At 40.8% G+C, this 19,726-nt stretch overlaps 1 protein-coding gene across 2 annotated transcripts in view; it reads right to left on the bottom strand.

Moving 5' to 3' along the window:
- DGKI (diacylglycerol kinase iota) overlaps positions 1 to 19,726 on the bottom strand; it is a 422,277-nt gene that overhangs the window by 270,671 nt on the left and 131,880 nt on the right. For both annotated transcript variants that reach the window (XM_087860802.1, XM_045792572.2), the window contains exon 2: positions 9,941 to 10,049. In XM_087860802.1, the coding sequence (XP_087716928.1) occupies positions 9,941 to 10,049 (109 nt within the window). The remainder of the gene's footprint in view (positions 1 to 9,940; positions 10,050 to 19,726) is intronic.

Raw genomic sequence — 19,726 nt, 5'->3', positions numbered from 1 at the left:
AATCTGCTCTTACTCCAATCTTTTCTCTAAATTTTCGGCAAATGGTATCTACATTCTTATAGCTCCAAATATTTGCTAAAAACTTTGGGGTCATTCTAGATCTCTCTTTCCCACTCCTACCCATCCGCTAATGTTACTGACTCCAGTTTCAAAATAGGCATGAAACTCAACTACCTACCACTTCAACTGTCACCACCTGATCCTCCATAATCTTTAGCTTGGAATGTCCCAATAGCCCCTAAGTGATGTCCCTGCTTCAGTCTTGCCTCCTCACAGAGCAATGAAAGTAATTGCTTTAAAATGTAAATCTGACCAAGCTACTGATCTGCTCAAAACTCTTCAAAGGCTATCCATGAACTTGGAAGAGTGAGAAATTTTTACTCTCTAGTCCCTGGGTGCCTCCCTTAATTCCTGTCTCTGCAATCTCATTTCCTGTCCTGATTACCACATCTTCTATCATATTGTCTGAGTCATTGACTTGCAGTCACACTGGTCTCCTTGCTATTTCTCAAGCAAGCTAAAGAGGCTCTCACACCAGGTCCTTTGCATTGGCTGCTCCCTTGACCAAAAATTGCTTACACAAGATACCTACATTATACCTTATCTATCTATCTATCTATCTATCTATCTATCTATCTATCTACCTATTTTTGTTTTTAGGTATCTGTTCAAATGTCCCTACATCAAAGGCTATTCACTGCATATGCTGTTTAATAGATCCAAATTGTTTACTCCTCTCCATTCCGACTCTACGTGGTTAATTTCTATTCACTTTCTGGTCATCAGATCAAGTGTTACTCCCTCCAAGAAGCCATCACTAACCCCGAAGTCTAAGTCAAGTTATTTTGTTAGTTCCTCTCATAAAACCATGTTCCCTTCTCATAATTTATCTCCATTGGTAATTATCCATTCATTGGCATGATTATTTGATTAATGTTTCCTCATATATGAGATTCTAAGCTCCACAAGAACATTGAATGTCCAGAAATTCACTTAGTGCCTGGAAAATGGTAGATAACAAATAAATTTTGAGAAGATGAAAGACTAAGAATCATGAATAAATGAATGAATGCACATTTTTGTTATATGCAACTCCAAGGGGTAGAAAGGGATAATTATTTTTATCTGTCCATTAGTCTAGAGTCATAAACTGTGAGAAGTAAACATGGATGCCTAATTAGAAACATGACAGTCTTCTAAAACCACAAACAGAAGAAAAGCCTTTTTAAAAAAGTCATGCAAAAAAATGATGAAGCATACCTTTCCCTAGACTACGTTTTTCCCATGCTTCATCCTTTTCTTGCACATCTGTCTTGTCTGATACCTAACAAAGTACATTTATAGTAACCTTACCCAAAGAGAAATCTGGACTTTGCCCTCAACTCTAGGAAGGTCATCTCTCTAAGTGCTCGGAATGTCCTGCCTGATAAGAGTATATGTTTACCTTGGGGCCTTGAGCCATGGCACATAGTCTAAGAGATCTATGATTTATGGTAGGGCTTAGAGCCATATATCAGCTCAACCTCCAGAGGGGCTAGAGATTAAGGTCAGCCATGCAGGAATCAACCACTTCTACGTGACCAAGCCACAACTAATACTCTATAGACACCAAGGTTCAGATCAATTGGCAATATGCCATACGTACTGTCAGACATGGTTGCTAGGAGAGGTTAGCACTGTCCACAAATCCATTGGGAGAGGATAACTGAAAGCTCCACCTATGAAACTCTCCTGGACTCTGTACCGTGTACCTCCTCCCTTGGCAGATTTGAATCTGTATCCTTTCACTGTAATACGCCATAAATGTGACGATAACAGCTTTCAGTAAATTCTGTGAGTCCTTCTAGTGACTCATCAAACATTTTGAGTATGGTCTTGGGGATTCCCAAACCTTCAATTGATGTCAGAAGTGAAGGTGGTCTTGGGGACTCCTGAACTCTGCATAAAGGTATCCAGCTGGGGTTACATTCACAAAAGAATAGAACAGACAAATGAACCATTGCGGTTTTCTTCTTACATTTTTGATTCATCCTTCTCTAGCTCAATATTAATAAATATGAGATAGACTTTCCACCCACTAGCTGTATGACCTTGGGCCTCTCTAACTTCCCTAAACCTCAGTTTACTCACCACTAAATTATAATAATAACTGTACTTCACTCACAAGATCATAGTGATATTTAAATGCAAGAACGCATAATGTTCAATGCCTTGTACATAATTAGAAGTTAATAGGCGTTCACGATAGTTTCTATTATTATTATTATTGTAATTACTTTTGTGAAACTGAATAAAGGACGCCTCATTTAAAATGGAGTCAGAAGATCAGATGGGGGAGCTGTCACCCTCTACCACTCATCATGAATTGCAGATCCCCAGCAGGAAGAGACTTACCTTGCATTCCCAACAGGAAGAAGCCTATTTTACTACTCCAACAGGAAGAAATAATTTCTCCTTGCCCAGCTACAAGCTCAGCCAATAAGAAAATACAACTCAGCCAAGAGAAATCATCACCTCCCTGAACTCTCAATTTCCTCCAATGGACTTCCATTGAAAGCAGCCCCTCCCACCCTCCTCCTTTTCTCTATAAAGTAATGTTTCTCTCCTTTAATCTCCAGACTCACCTATGGTTTGCCATGGCTTGCGTGTCCTAAATTGTAATTTCTCAGCTAAACCCACTTTTCTGGTAAAATAACTGGCAGTTTTAATTTTAAGGTGGACACGCTCCAGTTTTCCTTCCCTTCTACCCATAGATGTTGGTATTATCCAAGTCTCTTTCCTTGGTCTTTGTAGCCAAGAATACTAGCCATTCGCCAAAATTATTTTTTTCTTCTTCCTGGACATACAGCTACACCTTATTACCTAGCTTCCCTTTCAATTAGGTATGGCCGTGTGACCAAGATCTAACCAATGGAACATAAGCATGAGTGACATGGACTGTTTTCACACTCCCATTGAAACCTCCCACATGTTTTCCTAAATGCTCTTTTCCCACACTGGATACTTGAAAAGTCAACCTTCGGGATGATTTCAAAAGCCATCTGGTTAAGATGTAAGAGCAACTGTTTGGGGCATTGAAATACTATATGAAATAGGACCTAACTCCCACCCAACCTACCTGGAACAGTCCTGGTCTGATACATGAGGGAGAAATATGCTACACTTCCATGGTGATTATATGTTTGAGTATTTTATTTATTGCAGCCTAGTCTACACCAACTAACACAGGCCTTATATTTTTATCTGGATTTCCTTTCATTATCTACATCTACCCCCAAGTTACTTATCATATACTGAAGAACATGTCTAAACTGAGTCCTGGTTTCTTCCGCTCTGAACTCTAATTCTGACATTCCCTCTGAAATTTTACAATACTGCAAAATTAATTCCCTCAGAACACAACTATGATTTTGCCTCTGTCTTGCTCAGGATGCTTAAATGATGCCTATTATTTATAAAATGAAATCCAAATTTAATCTCACATACTAGACCTTCCAGTAACGACAACAATTTGTCTATCCTTAACCTTCCTTGTATTCACCTTTGTACGTTTTCTTCCTTCATCACTCTTCTCTAAATATAGCCATATCGTCCTTCTTCTGTGCCATGTTTTTTGTTTATTCCATTCTCCCCACCCAGGAACCTCTTTCTCTCCTCTACACATCCACCTTGAAATACCATCTCAAACAATATACAACTCAGGGTATTCATCTGTGCCAGACAGAAAAAATAGTTCTCCCGTATCTAAATGAAGATAACATTTCTTCTGTATCTGTGAGTACTGAGACAAGTCTCTATAGATATACCTATGTTTACATAGATTGATCTGTATAAAGACAGATCTAGCTACCTAAGAGTAGAGATCCATCCAGGTATAGATTTATAGATACAGATACGATCCCTTGCTCTCAAGTTCTACTGAAGTCTTAGTAATGGTTATAGGTAAAAAGATATGTATGTGTATTGGTGGGGAGGGGTTTATAGACTTTGAATAACACAAAGTACACTGACACTAGAAGCAAATAATCTACACAAAAGGAAGATACTTGCTTGTAAAAATGTTTTGAAACAGTAAAGATGTTATAAAGATATATCTCATGTAAATGTCCTTACAAATTCAGAAAGGAAAACGAACTCTGAACTGTCTCCCCCTGAAAATCTTCATGATAATAATAAGTAGAATTTGTCTAGGATGTTTTAACTCTGTGCTATCCAAGAAGCATATGGATATTGAGAACCTAAAATGTGGTTAACACTAATTGAGATGTCCTGTCAATGTAAAATTAACAGCAGACTGAATACTCAGTGTGAAAAAAAGAAAGCAAACCACATCACTGATAGTTTTTATATGGGTTACACTTGTTTTTCCATATGGTAATATTTTTCATATATTTGGTTGAACAAAATATGGTACTAAAATTAAAATTGCCAATTTATTTTTACCTTTTTTAATGTGGCCACTAGAAAATTTAGAATTATTTTATGGCTCACATATATTCCTACTGGGCAGTGTTAGCTTAGATAATGACCTGCTTTGAGGTAGAAGTTTAGTCCCAGACACTTCTCAATGACCTGTGAAACTGTGGGATTCTATGAGCTCCCCCAGCAGCTAGTGTGACTCAATTTAAAATTCTTACAATTTGGGGAACTAAAGGACTATGAGGGTGCATGAAATCATGCTAGATCTGTCCCATTATTAACATGGCTGACCAGGGCCAGGACCTTCACTGATTTATAGTTGGTTAGCTCCTCCTGACCTCTCAGCCATCAGATACCTTGATCAACCTGACTTAAGAGTTTTTGCAGTGCAGATGGGAGTGGGGAAAATGTTGAGGGGAGAGTCACTATCAGGGACAACACCCAAACCTGAGGTACAAGAGCTAAGGCCTGAAGACACAGGTTTGTTTGGACCCGCCACCTGAAATAAGACTGAAATGAGAACATGAGCATGCACGCACCCATACACACCTGCCTCCTCCTGGCTCTTCATTCAAGGTTTCTAAAGATAAGATGACCTAGTTTCATAACCCAGTTTAAACCAATCCCGCGTGAAGACTCTGTTTCCCTAATCTTGTCCCTGAACCAAGTGGTGAGGTGGTGTATAACTGTGTTATGTTTTTACCTGCCTCAGAGAAAGCATTTCTTTTCTTAGCATTGTGAACTAGAGGAAAGAAAATATGGTCTGGATTTAGAATCTGGTTTTGTTTGTGTTGAACCTATTTTCCAAGTCCTCAGGATTGGAGGAAATTTTCCAAGGAGGGAGGGAAAAAAAAAGAACTAAAATTAAAATTGACGTTAAAACCAACATGCCCTTTAAGAAAGATCTGGATGACTTTTCCACCATTGCTTTGAAAGTTGTTTTAGGCAGTGTAAGGGGGCAAAAACAAGTTGTAAAACACTGGAGACAGAGTAAGACCTACCTCCTATGCTCCTTGCTATCATACTAAAATGAGGGAAGAAAGTTCTAAGTACAAATTAAGTCTCCACCGTAGAATCAGGCATAAGACATTTAAGAGAAGACACACAGTATCTATACAACAGACATACTTCTGAAGGAGCTAACTCACTCTAAACCAGAAACTTGGATTCCAGCCCAGGAGATGAGAATTTTTTTCCCTTTTTGAGTATTACTCCCTTTCTGGCAATTTAGCTTGTTTTCCCCAAAACGGGCTTGGCCAACATGCATGACATGGTGTCCACGGGAGCAGTTCCTGCAGGTTGTCACCATGAAGGTGAAGAGGGGATAAGTTGGGAGGAATGAGATCAGACCACTGTTGTGCTTTAAGACTTAACACAATGCATTATACTAGGAAAGAGATTTTAAAAGAGTTACCTACAAACAATGAATCATGGAACACTACATCAAAAACTAAGGATGTACTGTATAGTGACTAATATAACATAATAAAATATTTTTAAAAAATAAAAAGTAAAAGAGTTACCTGGAATTCAAATAGCATAAACCCATTTATTTTTCAAAAGCAGCTTTGGACTCTTGTCTCCCAATCTTTTCAGGAACTGGAAATTATCTAAGGCTGGTCAACTCCCAGTGAAATGTCCCCTTCTCACTCCCAGTGAAATGTCCCCTTCTCACTGATTGAACAGAAAAGCTGCAATCAATTTGTCCCCTGACATTTGCAGCCAGGTAGCAGGTAGGCCTATGATGCTGTGCTCTCCATTGTGAAGAAGAAAACCAAGCAGAAATCATTGTCCCTCCCTTCAAGGAGCCTGAAATCGAACTGAGGACTCAGAATAAGAAAGCAACTAAAAACCTTAGAAACTTTGGTTCTAAGGTTTATAAGACAATGTACCGTGGGTAGGGGTACTGTGAGGAAACAAAGCAAAAAGTGAATAAGATAAACAGAATTAGTTCAATTGAAAAGATGGGCATGGCCTGGCACAGAGCAAGAGAGGAAATCTCTATAGGAAAGAGCAATTTCCACATATGTCTACTATTGTCAGTAGAAGGCTCAGGCACCACAGTGAAGACTGATGTGGCTACTTCCCACACATCAACAGAGTTCTCTCCCTGACATGCATGGAGGTGCGAGCTTATACTCAGGCTGCAGGAGTGAATGTTTATGAAGAGTCACCAAGAAAATGAGACCATGTGAGACAGAGAAACTGATAAGTCATAATAACCATTTGAGTAAATCACAGCAAGAGAGAAGTTTTGGGACATTAAGGAACAGTTGAAAATAAGAGAGAGATAATACAAATCACTAAGCAGGGAAATGAGAATATGAATCCTTTAAGGAAATTATTAAGTTTGCGTACCCAACACGTCAAACCGACACCTATAATATATACACCTGGCCAAAGTACACAGGTGCCTACAGTCTAGGCTCCAAATCAGTGCCCATCTGTGTCTCAGGCACCCCCACCAGCAGGCTGCTCCTCAAAGCCCTTTGCACAAAGATACTTAGGAAACAGTGGTGCCCCTTTTTGAAGACTTTGGCATGAAGTCAAAACAGCACCCCTTTGGGATTCTACAGTAAGTATAAATGTAGGACTAAGATTTTAATTCCAGCTTTTATGCACCCTGATTTGTCTTGCAACTTCAGATGCACCATGAACAGCTTCTGTATCTGTTTTTTCACTGGTGAAATGCAGAGAGGGGAGGTGATGTGAGTCAGGGGGTCATAGTCCTATAGGCCTTTGAGACGATCCTCATTCCCCTAAACCCTCCCCCTTATTTGGGAGACACATACAAGGCTCCAAACCAAATCAGAGATCAGTAAACAGTAAGAGTGAATAAGTGAAGATTGATCATTTCAATGCCTTCAGTCCAGAAGAGTGGGCTGATGGAGGGAAACAGGCAGTCATGCTGCTTTTCCACAGGGAGCCAGGCAGGGGGCGGGATAAGGGAATGGCAGAGACTGGTCCAGCCAGTGGCCTGGGCTTACACTTTAAGCTGAACAGAGAAAATCCTGGCTCAGCAACTTGAACAGACCAGCAAACTAAGGTGACATAAATGAAACTGGTGAAAAGCGCATTTGTTAGGGAAAGCCAAAAATTTTGAAGCAAGGGCAAGTCTTAGGGGGAAGAAAAAAAAGCTTTAAAATGTTTTTAGCCATCTGCCTCTTCCTCTCGTCTAAGAAAAATGTTTTACATGATCATAATAAGGAACTGTAGTGTTGGTCACTGTTTGGCTTCGGTTCACTAACAGCAATGTCAGCCCACGGTTATTTTTTTTCAGGGTGACATCTTTATAGATCCTTCCATGTCAGATCTCCAAATATGCCCTCAGATGGAGCGTCTTCAGAGCAGGCTTTCAGCATTCCCTCCATTGTTAAACATCCCCAAAGTGTTTCCTGCCATGCCATAATTTCACCGGGGCGCCATGACAGGGCGCCCACAATCAAAGGAGAGGGAGGAAGAAAGAACTTAGTTCTTACTTGCTCTTCCCCTGCTATGTAGTGCAGCCTCCCACCACTAGCCCAAAATACCATTCTGATGAAATATTAGAGTGCATACATCTCTACAGGAATCAGAAAATAATACCTTCTTGCCAAGCTTTGGCCCAAGCAGGACACCTCTTTTTAAAAGCCTTTTCTGATAACTATTTTCACCGTCAAATAGGGATGGAGCATCCTTCCTGGCGCTCCGTGACTCTGGGCTCCTCTATTCCAGGTGTCAACACCCCATATTCTTGCTGCTGGCTTCTTGTCTGCCGACTGCTTCCCGAGCTCCTTGAAGGCAGAAACCCCATCTTCCTCCCCTCAGAATCCCAAGGAACCAGCGCAGGCTCTAGCACAAAGCAGGGACTCAAATGTGTGATGATTTAATGAATTAATCCATTACTTTCTTTCTGACTAAACAAATTTGCAGGCTGCACCAATTACAAAGAACTTTCACACTTACTGCCACGTTCAACCCTAATTACACCCACGAAGTCCCCCTTAGCGAGGGGCCACAATTGTCCCCGTCTACCGATGAGTCTACGCTCAGACGGAAAGAACTCAAGTGACTTGCCTAACGTCACACACAGGGCAAAAGGATTTAATGACTTTTCCTATATCAACAATTTAAACTATCCTTCATTAGAATCCTACCTCTCAAATAGGGCCCTACTACTTTAGGTCAGAGGATTGTTTAGGCATCAGGAACGCTAAATCCAGTGGTTTGGGTCCCTGATTCACAACATTCTCATCACTGGACCAGGAATGTTGCTCTTCAATCTCATTTATCTGCTTGTTTATACATTGAATTCTTTTTAATTATATAAACACTGGTATGAATATATTCTACACTTCATTACGGCTTAAGGATTTATCAAGTAACTGTCCTGGAATAAAGGGAAACTCCAGGAAAGGAACATTCTTCCTGAGCACCAGTGCCACACGAGCACGCGCTACCAGAGTACTCTGAAGACTCTTATCAAGGAGGAAGCTGCATCTCAGTGAAGTCCAGTCTTCTGCCAGGTACTTCAGGAACGTAGGGAGCATACGCTAGCATGTGTCCAGAATGTAAAGTAAGAATGCCAAAAAGTGTGTGCTTGGGAGAGAAGAAGAATTGTTTTAATATAAAAGGACATTAAATCATGATGTATGGGCTAAAAAAATATATTTTAATTAAAAAAACACTTCCTTTCCTCCACCCTGCCATGCTCTTTCCCATGGGAGAACATGAATTATCCCCACTGTTCAACTCGACTACAAACGCTAAACAAGAATCACCATCAAGACCAGGCTGGCAGAATTTTAGGGCAGCCCTCCTCTACCTTCATGCTGTTCCCTACATTCACTCCTTCAGGAAGGGACAAAGCCTTTCAGTCCACAGTGATAGATGTCTTTGACCAAGAACTTGACTCACTGAAGATCCTCAATAAATGTATTCTAATTTTAGAACTTCAGAATGCAATCTTCAGCTCAAGTTAATAGTTTTTGTGGATGTCTTTTGGTTACAATTAGCGACTATACCCAAGCCACTGACACCAGACCCATCCACCTTTGTGTTGGGGGCAGAAGTATATCAGACGGGAGGGCATGAAGTACCTAAAATTTAAAATGAAATCATCTTCTTTCTGGGGCGGAGGGAGTGGGACAAACTCCTAAAAGGAAAAGAAGGCAGTTTGAGCTGAGGAAACTAAGCTTAGATGACACGAAGTTGCTAAGGGTGAGCTCCAATCATCGTCAGGTTGGCAAGAACAATAAAGCATGTGCGTAGAGATACTTTTTATCTCACAGCTGCAAAGCCAGGCAGTAGTGCCTCAAATGATTCATGAAGTTTTTATTTTAGTTTGACACACGTCCGATTTCATACACAGGAGCTATGTTGCTGGAGGTTGGAGAATGGAACTATGGCTTGGGTGTTTGAAGACTGGTCAGTGAGCGATATGGGAAATGATTAAGTCTTGCCTTGTAGCCATAGGGATCCTGAGAATGAGAGAGACAGACATGCAATTGAATCACGTTGAAATGAAAAAGCCAACACCTACACTCCAGTCCAGAGTCGCTCTGGGCTCCTTCGCTGGACCATTTGCCACAGGAAGGCTGAGGGGATGTGCGGGAGCCAGGTGCTGCAGGCCTGCCCGGGAGATTGCTTTCCTGCAGCCAGAAGAAAAAAAAAAAACACACAAAGAAAAACCAACATCAGAAGGTCATACACAGCGAAAAATTTCCCCTAGGGTAAAAACAATGCCTGAGTTAGTCTTCCACATGCAAAAACCCTTGCAAATGTATTGGAATCTATGTCTCTAAAGTGCATGGCCAAGGTAGAGGGTGGCAGGTCTCAAAAGACGGGGAGGTTGAGGGGACCAGTTTGGGGGCAGCGTTGCTTCAGAAACAGAAATTAAAATGTAAGCCCCTATTCAGGGTAGAGGGCAGAATGCAGGTCTCTCCTTTTACAAGGAAAAAAAAAAGACCTAGGGCCTGGGTGGTCACAATACTTGGACAATTTTAAAGCTGTCAAAGGCTAAAGGAAAGAAAAGGAGGCTCGTGGGGTCTTCTATGGAAATTCCTCCATTTCCCAACAAAGTGCTCTCCAAGCAGTTCACAGCGCCAAGTTCAGTCTTGCTCCTCTCGAGAACATTCTCTCTCATCCTTGCAGAGGACTTCCACAGATAGCTTGAAGTTCCAAATGGGGAAAGACTGATTGGTAGCTGCCAAGAAATAGCACATGCTGGAAGACCACTATCTTACAAGGCCCACGGAAAGATAAAACCGAAACACGTGGCTTAGACTAGGTTTGTTACGTGGAACATAACAGAATGCAGGTCAGAAAGGAGGGAATGAATCAGGAGAGGTTGAGAAAGTCAGCCCTGACCTTGGTCTGCAAATATAAGAAATAAGAGGAGTTGCTTTAGCAAGCAAATTTAACAACTGCCGAGTGAAGGGAAGGGAAGGGAGATGAGAGCCTGGTGGACAGAATGAGAACATCAAGATAGAGGAAGAAAGCAGGGAGATCTTGTGATACCATCATTAATAATGTTAAGTTCAATTTCTGAACAGCTCCATGAAAAATGCCAGACAAGGGTCTCAAGCTTCCATGTAAGTGCTGATTCATGAATTAACTAAGTGGCTCCCTGGAAAGGAGAGGGGTTTTCCCTCCACAGGAGTGTCCACCTGTGCTCTGAGAATCACCTAAACTAGAATCAGGTGGGTCTTGTGACTCTGCAGCTGAGTCCTGAGTAGGTCTGAGGGTAAGGCCCAGGAATCTGCATTCACACATGCTTCCTTCTGCGAGCTAAAGTTTTCAAACTGCTCTATGGGAGTGCGGAAGGACGTTAAAGAGGATATGAATAGGAGACTCTCCCATATGCACCCTCAGAAAAGATAAATCTGAGAACTCAGACTGATTTCAGGTTGATGCCTGATTTACAGAAGACTGGAAACCTAACACTCGACCAGTGAACATCCACCAAGATTGTCTCCCCATCCTCAAGCCACTGAACTTGCTGCTTGGACTCAGGCTAGACTCCCTGTTCTTTGCACACCTGGCCTTAAAAATAATCCACCCAAACTGTTAATGGACTTGCCTGTAGCTTGCTACAGTTTTCATGTCCTGAACTGCAACTCCTATGCTATTCTCGAATAAACTCAGTTCCTGGTAATGCAAGCTTGCCTTGGTTTCCCTCTTTATTTAGGCTGACAAGAGCAAGTACGTTTGGACAAGTGGGGGAGCACTAACTTACCCAGGCCCATCAAGGAGGGGAGCCTTGAAGGAAAGTATCAACAACTTCATTATGTACTTTACCCCCATTAACTCTTGGCATCCTATCTCAGAGGATGTGAACATTACAGTAAGAATCTGCCATCTTGGACAGTGGACCTACAGATACATGGGGTCCCCAGGGAGGCCCAGATCCTCAGACTCCTTCACCCATCTCACTATACAGAGGAACAAGGCTGCAGACAGGTAGATGGGGGAAAGCCAGGCAGTGGTGGCCAGATGTACGGTCCATCCCATCACAACTGAGCCACTGAAGGGAAAGGAACTTGCCCGGGAAAGGGGGACAAGTAAGAGCAGAATGTAAAAGCTCCATTGGAATCTAAAGGCAAATGAACTGTCTGTTCTGTTCACTGATCTCTGCAAACTCCACCCAGAAATGGAATTTGTAATTGACCAAGATCAACAGTAGCCTCAAAACCCAAAGCAAGGCTGGGTAGAATCCAGAAAAGAATCCAAAACCATGCAGCCACTGATTAGTGGCCAAGTATGTCTAATAGCTCAGCAAGTGCCCAGCCCTTACCCCCCCCACCCTTATATTCCCACACAGGAAGTCTCAGAAATAACGTCAAGGTCTTTAGTAGTCGGAAGTGATCACGTCAAGCTTGCCAGTAGCCTACTTTCAAAGCTCCCACTGGGTTGCACACAATGTACTTGCTTTATGTAAATCCCCAAAGAGTCATTACAACTGTGTAGACCTTTAATGAAGACATTCTGATGACACAATCTTCTCTTCCCTCACTTTCACCAAGGCAAATAATTAACAACATCAATTTAGCCCCTTCACTGGCACCAACTCTTTTGGGTTCCCAGAGCCAATTCCAAAATTGGCAGACAGGTGGGAGGTGGGGGTTCCCACAACATCAAGCAATTCTCAGACACCAGCAGAATGTGCCAGAATTCAACTTAATTCTGATACCATCTACCCAGAGCTGGCATCAGATTCCACAGGTTCAGGGTTCAGTCCTACAAGATGGCTCCCCACCCTCACTTCAGATGCCAGTCACAAGTCCCAGGCTGTTACCCGTGCTTACGGCCAACCAGCTAAAGACTGGAGGTTCCAATGGCCTCCTCCTTAGGTTTGATTCATTTGTTAAAGTAGTTCACAGAACTGACAGAAACACTTACTTAATTAACATTTACCCATTTATTAAAGGAGATAATAAAGGATATGAATCAACGGTGAGATGAAGGGATACAGTGGGTCAAGTATGGGGAAGGGGCGTGGAGCTTCCATGCCCTCTCCAGGGGCCTCACTCTCCCAGCACCTCCACGTGCTCACCAATCCAAAAGCTCTCTGACCCCCATCCTTTTGGGTTTTTATGGAGGCTTCATTATATAGACGTGATTGATTAAATCATTGGCCATTGGCAATTGATTGAAACTTCAGCCTCTCTGAGAGGGGGCTAGGAGTGAAAGTTCCAACCCTCCCATCACAAGATCGGTCCTTGTGGCAAACAACACCCACCCTTGAGTGGATACAAAGTCACCTTCATTAACATAATGAAAAACACCCCTTTCGCCCTTATCACAGGTTTCAGGAGTTGTGAGCAGAGGTCTGTGGATGAAGACCAAATACATATGAGAAATCTATTTTGGTCATCTGGATGACCAAACACATATTGCTTATAACTCACAATATCACAGCTCTTCACCCCGAAGTATATTCCGTTCCACTGAGCAATAAGAAAAGAACACTGGAAGATTCTTACATGGTGTTCCTTCATGGCCCACGCATCTTTTCTTCACCTGGGTTCAAGGAACTTCTGTAACATTTTTCTTTAGGACTTTTCTCTGGCTTTGAAGGAGGCTGTATGTAATTCTAAGTCACAGCTTTCATCACAAGAAAATCAGATCTCTATGGAGTCAGAATCTACAGGTCCCACCTTTGATTCCTTAAAACACAATCTAAATTTCAGTGTTCTAACAAAAAATAGCAAACAGTGCCTGAGCACAAGGCCTTGGAAGAGCTGAAGAATTCCTAAATCTTGGGTAAATGAGGAAAATACAAGTCCTTCATCCTTTCATGAACAGCCACAGAGAGCTGTGATCAGAATCAAAAAGAAGGGAGGGCATACAATTTCGCTGGCACAGTGGACACCACAGGACAAATGAGTTGAAGTCACCAGAAGTTGGAGACTCTGACCACCAAAACCTGTGTTCCTAATTAAAACCGCCAGGAGGGCCGCGCTGCCGAAATAACCAGATTAGAGTTCGAGGGCTGCGTGAGTGTCTCTGGAAGAGCAACATGGCACTAAGAGAAGAGACGCACCTTCAACCCTGACTAAGCCCTGCAATGAGAGTACAGTCGAATCTCTTTCCCAGCCGTGAATAGAAATGATTAAGTAAGGGCTTTCACTGCTTATTTATTCCTCGTTGTCGATACAAATTTAAGGGTGGTTTTCTGTAACATGAATAGAGGAAAATTGTATATGTACGACATATATAAACACTTATTAGGAGGAAAATAAGTAAGAACCATCAAAGCAGTCCCAGTTTGTAACTGTAAATGTGCCTCACAAGAGGTATTACACAAGAAAGAGAACAGGAAAAAGATCTGTAGGGACTACAGGGAGGTAGGAGGCGACTTCTGATTACAGCTGTTTCCATCCTTCTAAACAGCCATGTGAGAACATCCTTTTCTCCAAGAGCTCATATATGTATACACCTTTTGTTCCAAAATAAGAAAGCAATTTCATTATTTCTCAGACCTCAAAATTAGTGTAAGTTATTTTTCTACGTGGGTTCATCTTGGTTGTAGGAGATGACATTTCAGAGCAGAATTTGGGGTGTGTTGAGGTGGCAGGGATTTTATGTTGCAATATGCTCCAGTAAAAAAATCAATCAATGGGGTTTCAACATCTCATTTTTTTCCTCCTGCCCAGAATCCTCCCAAACCTATAGTCAGTGAGACAGTGAGATGGCCGCGATCCTTCCTATTAATTTTACAACAAAGCTTTGTTGGGATGGCTATAATGGCAAAAGAATCTTTGAAAAGGACAACTGCGATATTAACTGCAAAACAGATACGAAAAGAAAATATTCTATAATGTAGTTCTAGGTGCACAAAGTCACGGTTAATGTCAATTACCTGCCATGAAAGACCTCAAACATATTTAAAGTATAAAAGCCACCTTACATTTTAAATAGCATTCTATTATTTCCTTTACTTCATTCAATAAGACTACAAACTCCTAAAGGACAGGGCTCAATTCATCTACTAATCTTATTACATTCTAGCCTCGGGGTAGACACAGCAAATAGTCAATAAATGCTTTCTGAGTTAATGAATGAACTTGACCAAAAAGCTAAGCAAAACAGCTTGCTGATTAGATCAAGGGTTGAGAAATCTGATTAGGAAGATTTGAATTGAAGATCCCAGGCTGTGCATTTCGGTGATATACTTTGCAGGGAGGGCCAGAAATCCTTCAAAGCAGCTCTTTAAAGAAAAAGGCAAAAGAGGTAGAATTCGGGGTTAAGAAGCCTAAGAGACATCAAAACGGCTTTGTGACCAACGTAAAATAAAATCCTATTGCTATAACATTTGTAAAGGGCATAGCATAGTGTTAATATTTTTATAATGTATTTGTTGAAAGAAATGTGTAGCATATATTCTTCACAAAGAGAATTTTTTTAAATTTATGGGAAAACATATAAGTGGTTATTTAGCCAGGATACCCTCTAATTATCCATTTTGCAATTTTCTCTCAATTCGCTCTGGTTCCACCCTGATTCCAAGTTTATATGGCTCCTATATTCAATCCATCCCCATCTTGCCAACTCCCTTTCTGGGTGATTCTATGAATAGAATAGAATGAGGACCCCGCCTGCTGAGCAGAGAAGCACCAGAGAATGAAGAGTTTCCCTTAGCCAGGATGTCTTCTAAGAGAAGCAATTGACACATTAGAGATTGATGAATTCATCTCCTTGTTTTAGAAAAAGAAGCAGCTGTCTAGAAAGGTACTCCGTAGCTTGGTTTAATTCCCCAAGTGCCTCAGGAGGGATCTTAATCACTGTGTATGTGTTGGTGTGCTTTTCCCCATATGCTATTTTGGGACTAACTTTGTTTATATTCAAAGCAGCTCACAGTGCTCCTTGGTTGATCTAGACGAGCTGCCTGTAAGGTTAAGGATAGTCCACATGATTAAAAAAAAAAAAAATTGTCCGAAGCCCCACACCAACTCCAAATATCCCAGTAGAGATTTATTTAGGGAAACAAACCTTGTGTAATGATTTGAGCCTGAACCCTAATCCACATTACATATGAACACAAAGTAGTTTTTGACAATTTTAATGTGCATTGAAATTTCCGAGAATGTAATTATTATTGAAAGAAAGGTTGTTTTTAGTTTCCTAATGGTTGTAAATCATTCAAAAAATTGCTTCTGGTGTTGAGTCTTCAACACCGTGTGCCTCTGTTACTTTATGTTTACAGCTGCTACTTCCACGGTGAGTCTCCAAAAGCGGTGCCTTACCTGGCCTGTGGTGGAGCTTGACATCAGTCTATTTAAAAGCTTTCTAGGTATTTCTAATGAGTATCCTGGACTGAGAACCACTGTTCTACATAGATGTGGAAGCATGTGACTACTTCATTACATCTGCAAATGTGACTAAGCCCTGGCATTTACACATTGAAATATATTCATTCATTCAATGATGTATTTACTGAATGTCTATTTTATACCAAGCACCGCTCTAGACGTGTTAAGATGCATGAATAAAGGGGCGCCTGGGTGGCTCAGTCGTTAAGCGTCTGCCTTCGGCTCAGGGCGTGATCCCGGTGTTCTGGGATCGAGCCCCACATCAGGCTCCTCCGCTATGAGCCTGCTTCTTCCTCTCCCACTCCCCCTGCTTGTGTTCCCTCTCTCACTGGCTGTCTCTATCTCTGTCAAATAAATAAATAAAATCTTTAAAAAAAAAAAAGATGCATGAATGAATAAAACAGACATAAACTGCTGCCTTTGGGAAGCTTATATTCTAGCAGGAAATTCATTTTGCCAGGTACAGAGTCATTTTACAAATCTTACATATCCCTCACAACAATGAGGGAGGTACTTTTATTATGCCCTATTTCATAATTTTTTTTAAAAAAGGATAGTACAGAACAGTTAAGCTACATGTCCAAAATCACACAGAGAGGAAGAGGTACAGGTGGGATTTGAATCCAGGCATCTAAATCCCGATTGGACATACTTAACCATGGCACAACCCCACACTTCTATGAAATTTTGATAGCATACATGTACGTAGCAAAAATACATACAATACAGCTAGATTCTTACTATGCCAAATTTCCAACTGCCTCAATTACAAATGTCCCGTCTCCACAACAAGAACGTAAGCTTCTCCTAGAAAGAGGCCAAGCTGGGAGGCATTCAAGTGTACAGATTAAGAACACACTTGACCTTACCAATCACTAGCTCCATAGTCAAGGTGCTTGAACTCTCTTAGCCTTGGTGTCTTTATATGTAAAATAAGAACAATATTACCCAACTCAGAGATAAATTTAAAAAGAAGTGTGCAGGATGCTTGGCACATAGTAAGCACAAAAAATATTCACTACTATTATTATTCTCCTGCATATATTGGCATCCCCACAGCATCTAGCCAAAGCTAGGTATATGGCAAATCTCTGAATAAATATGTGCTTTTTATTTGATTCCTGTCAAATATTCCAAGTTCCCCGGACACTTCCGTTCATTCAATAAACATTTAACAAGCTTCCATTAAGTGTCAGACAGTTCAAAGGGGTTATTCAAAGAAGTGTCTTCTTCTCATCATGGTAAATAATTCCATGGTTGCCAAAGGAATCATTCGTCCCCCAAAACCTGCCTACCTGCCCAATGAAAATTAAAAAGCACCATGCTCTCCCCTCAGACAAATTTACCAACATATTTTTAAATGTCATCCAAGTGCCATTAAAATTATTTATTTAATTATTCATGTAAATGAAAGCAATACCAAAAAAGGAATTTTTGTTGTTGTTGAATCTATAAAGCACTCGGGCTGCTAAATGCCCCTGAGAACTTGTGAACTCATCTGTTAAATAAGATTTATTTCCCAAGCCTAATTCATCATAACTACATTCCAAAAGCAATGCCAGCATGGACTTGTTGTGAGACGTGGCAATAAACCTCGTTTTAAAACAAGGAGAGAGATTTCTCAACTGGGATTCATCAGGAGTCAATGACATTTTTCTTAAGGTAACAGTTGAGGGGAAAAAAGTAAACCTTGGGAATGGAGAAAAGGAATCATACTGTTATGGGTTGAATTGTGACCTTATTTAGAGATAGGGTCTTTACAGAGGTAATCAAGTTAAAATGAGGCCATTGGGGCGGGTCCCAATCCGATATGACTGATGTCTTTATAAAAAGGGGAAATTTGGACACACACACACACACACACACACACACACAGGGAGAACACTGTGTGAAGATGAACGCAGAGACCAGGGTGATGTGTCTACAAGCCAAGGAGGGGCCAAAGGTTGCCAGCAAACCACCAGCTGCTAGGGGAGGGGCCCCCAAGAGATTCTTCCTCAGACCCTAGAAGGAACCAACACTGCCAGGCCATTGATCTCAGACTTGTAGTCTCCAAAACTGTGAGACAATACATTTCTATTGTTTGAGCCACTGAACGTGTGGTACTTCATTACAGCAACCCTGGCAAATGCACATACTTCAAAAATAGACCCAAAGTTTGGACATAGTATGATAAGGCTTGGCTAACTTCAGAATGTTGACTTTTCTTTTCCAGTTGCCCCATGGAACTTTGGGTACCTTCCTGTCATTATGCTACCTTTCAGAAACTAATAATACTTAAACAGAAACACATTCCTATGAAAAACCAGTGTTAAAAACAACATTCTCATACAAATAGATAGTGGGCATCTGACAAAGTTTTATTTAACTCATTGAGGAGGTAGCCAGCAGCAAAGACAAATGCAAAATCAAAGTGTGTATAAGAAATTGAGATTTATGATAGAAAATAAATATCTAAAAAGATTGTTAAATAAAACAAATGAACGAAGAGGAAAAGAGAGAGGCAAATCAAGAAACAGACTCTTAACTATAGAGAACAAAGTGATGGTTACCAGAAGGGAGGTGGGTGGGGGGATGGGTAAAACAGGTGATGGGGATTCAGGAGGACACTTGTAATGAGCACCGGGAGATGTATGGAAGTGTTGAATCACTATACTGTACACCTGAAACTAATATTACTGTATTATTAATATTGCTGTACATATGAATTTAAATAAAAACTTTTTAAAATACAAAATAAAATAATTGCTAAATCAGATGTAAAATTAATTATCTTTCTACAGGTTGATAAGAACTTAATCCCTTGCCATTAACTTTTCTTGTGGTCTACAAAATCACAACTCATCACTTTTTCATAGGTTAACCTTTTATATCTTATGGGGATATAAATTGTTAGCACTTTCATCAGTTTGGGATTATTAATCAAATATACAGGGACAATGAAATTACAGAGCCCAGAAGTACCAAGTAAGAGTCAATTACTCAGTAACAAGGTTCTACTTCTATTGGAGCAGGTTAATTAGAATATGTTCTAGTAAAATAAATAAATAATAAACTTTAAAAAAATCTTAAGTCAAATAACCGTTTTCCCATTATCAAAATTTGGGATAATTTTACTTCCACTACTCATGGTCCAAGTTATTATATAGAATTCCTTGTGTAGCTCTATACATGTCTGGAATACTCTAGAAAATCTCCTGAAATAAATTATCTCACTCTCCAAATAATAATAATGACAATTTATTCCTTACCTTCTTCAATTTCCATAATTTTTGCTATTTTCTCTTAGCTTGCAAACTGATACAGAGACAGAAGTGTTCAGGTTTACTGGAGAGTTTGTGGGGAGAGTTTGTGAGGGAAGGAGAATTGGCAGCGAGAAGCTGAACTGTGATGCAGTCGCCCCAAAGGGTGTAGCTGATCGAACATGAGGTTCTGGAGCTGGAACGGCCCTTCAGAGCGGTTCTAATTTCAAGCAGAGACGAGACCTTGCAACTCCACATGCCCCAGTCTTCGGG

The sequence above is a fragment of the Ursus americanus genome, chromosome 3 (genome assembly GCF_024610735.1).
Source record: "Ursus americanus isolate L20-20 chromosome 3, mUrsAme1.1.p, whole genome shotgun sequence".
NCBI classification, from domain to species: Eukaryota; Metazoa; Chordata; class Mammalia; order Carnivora; family Ursidae; genus Ursus; species Ursus americanus.
Note: the sequence above shows the minus strand (reverse complement) of the source record. Positions and strands in the feature narration are given on the sequence as shown.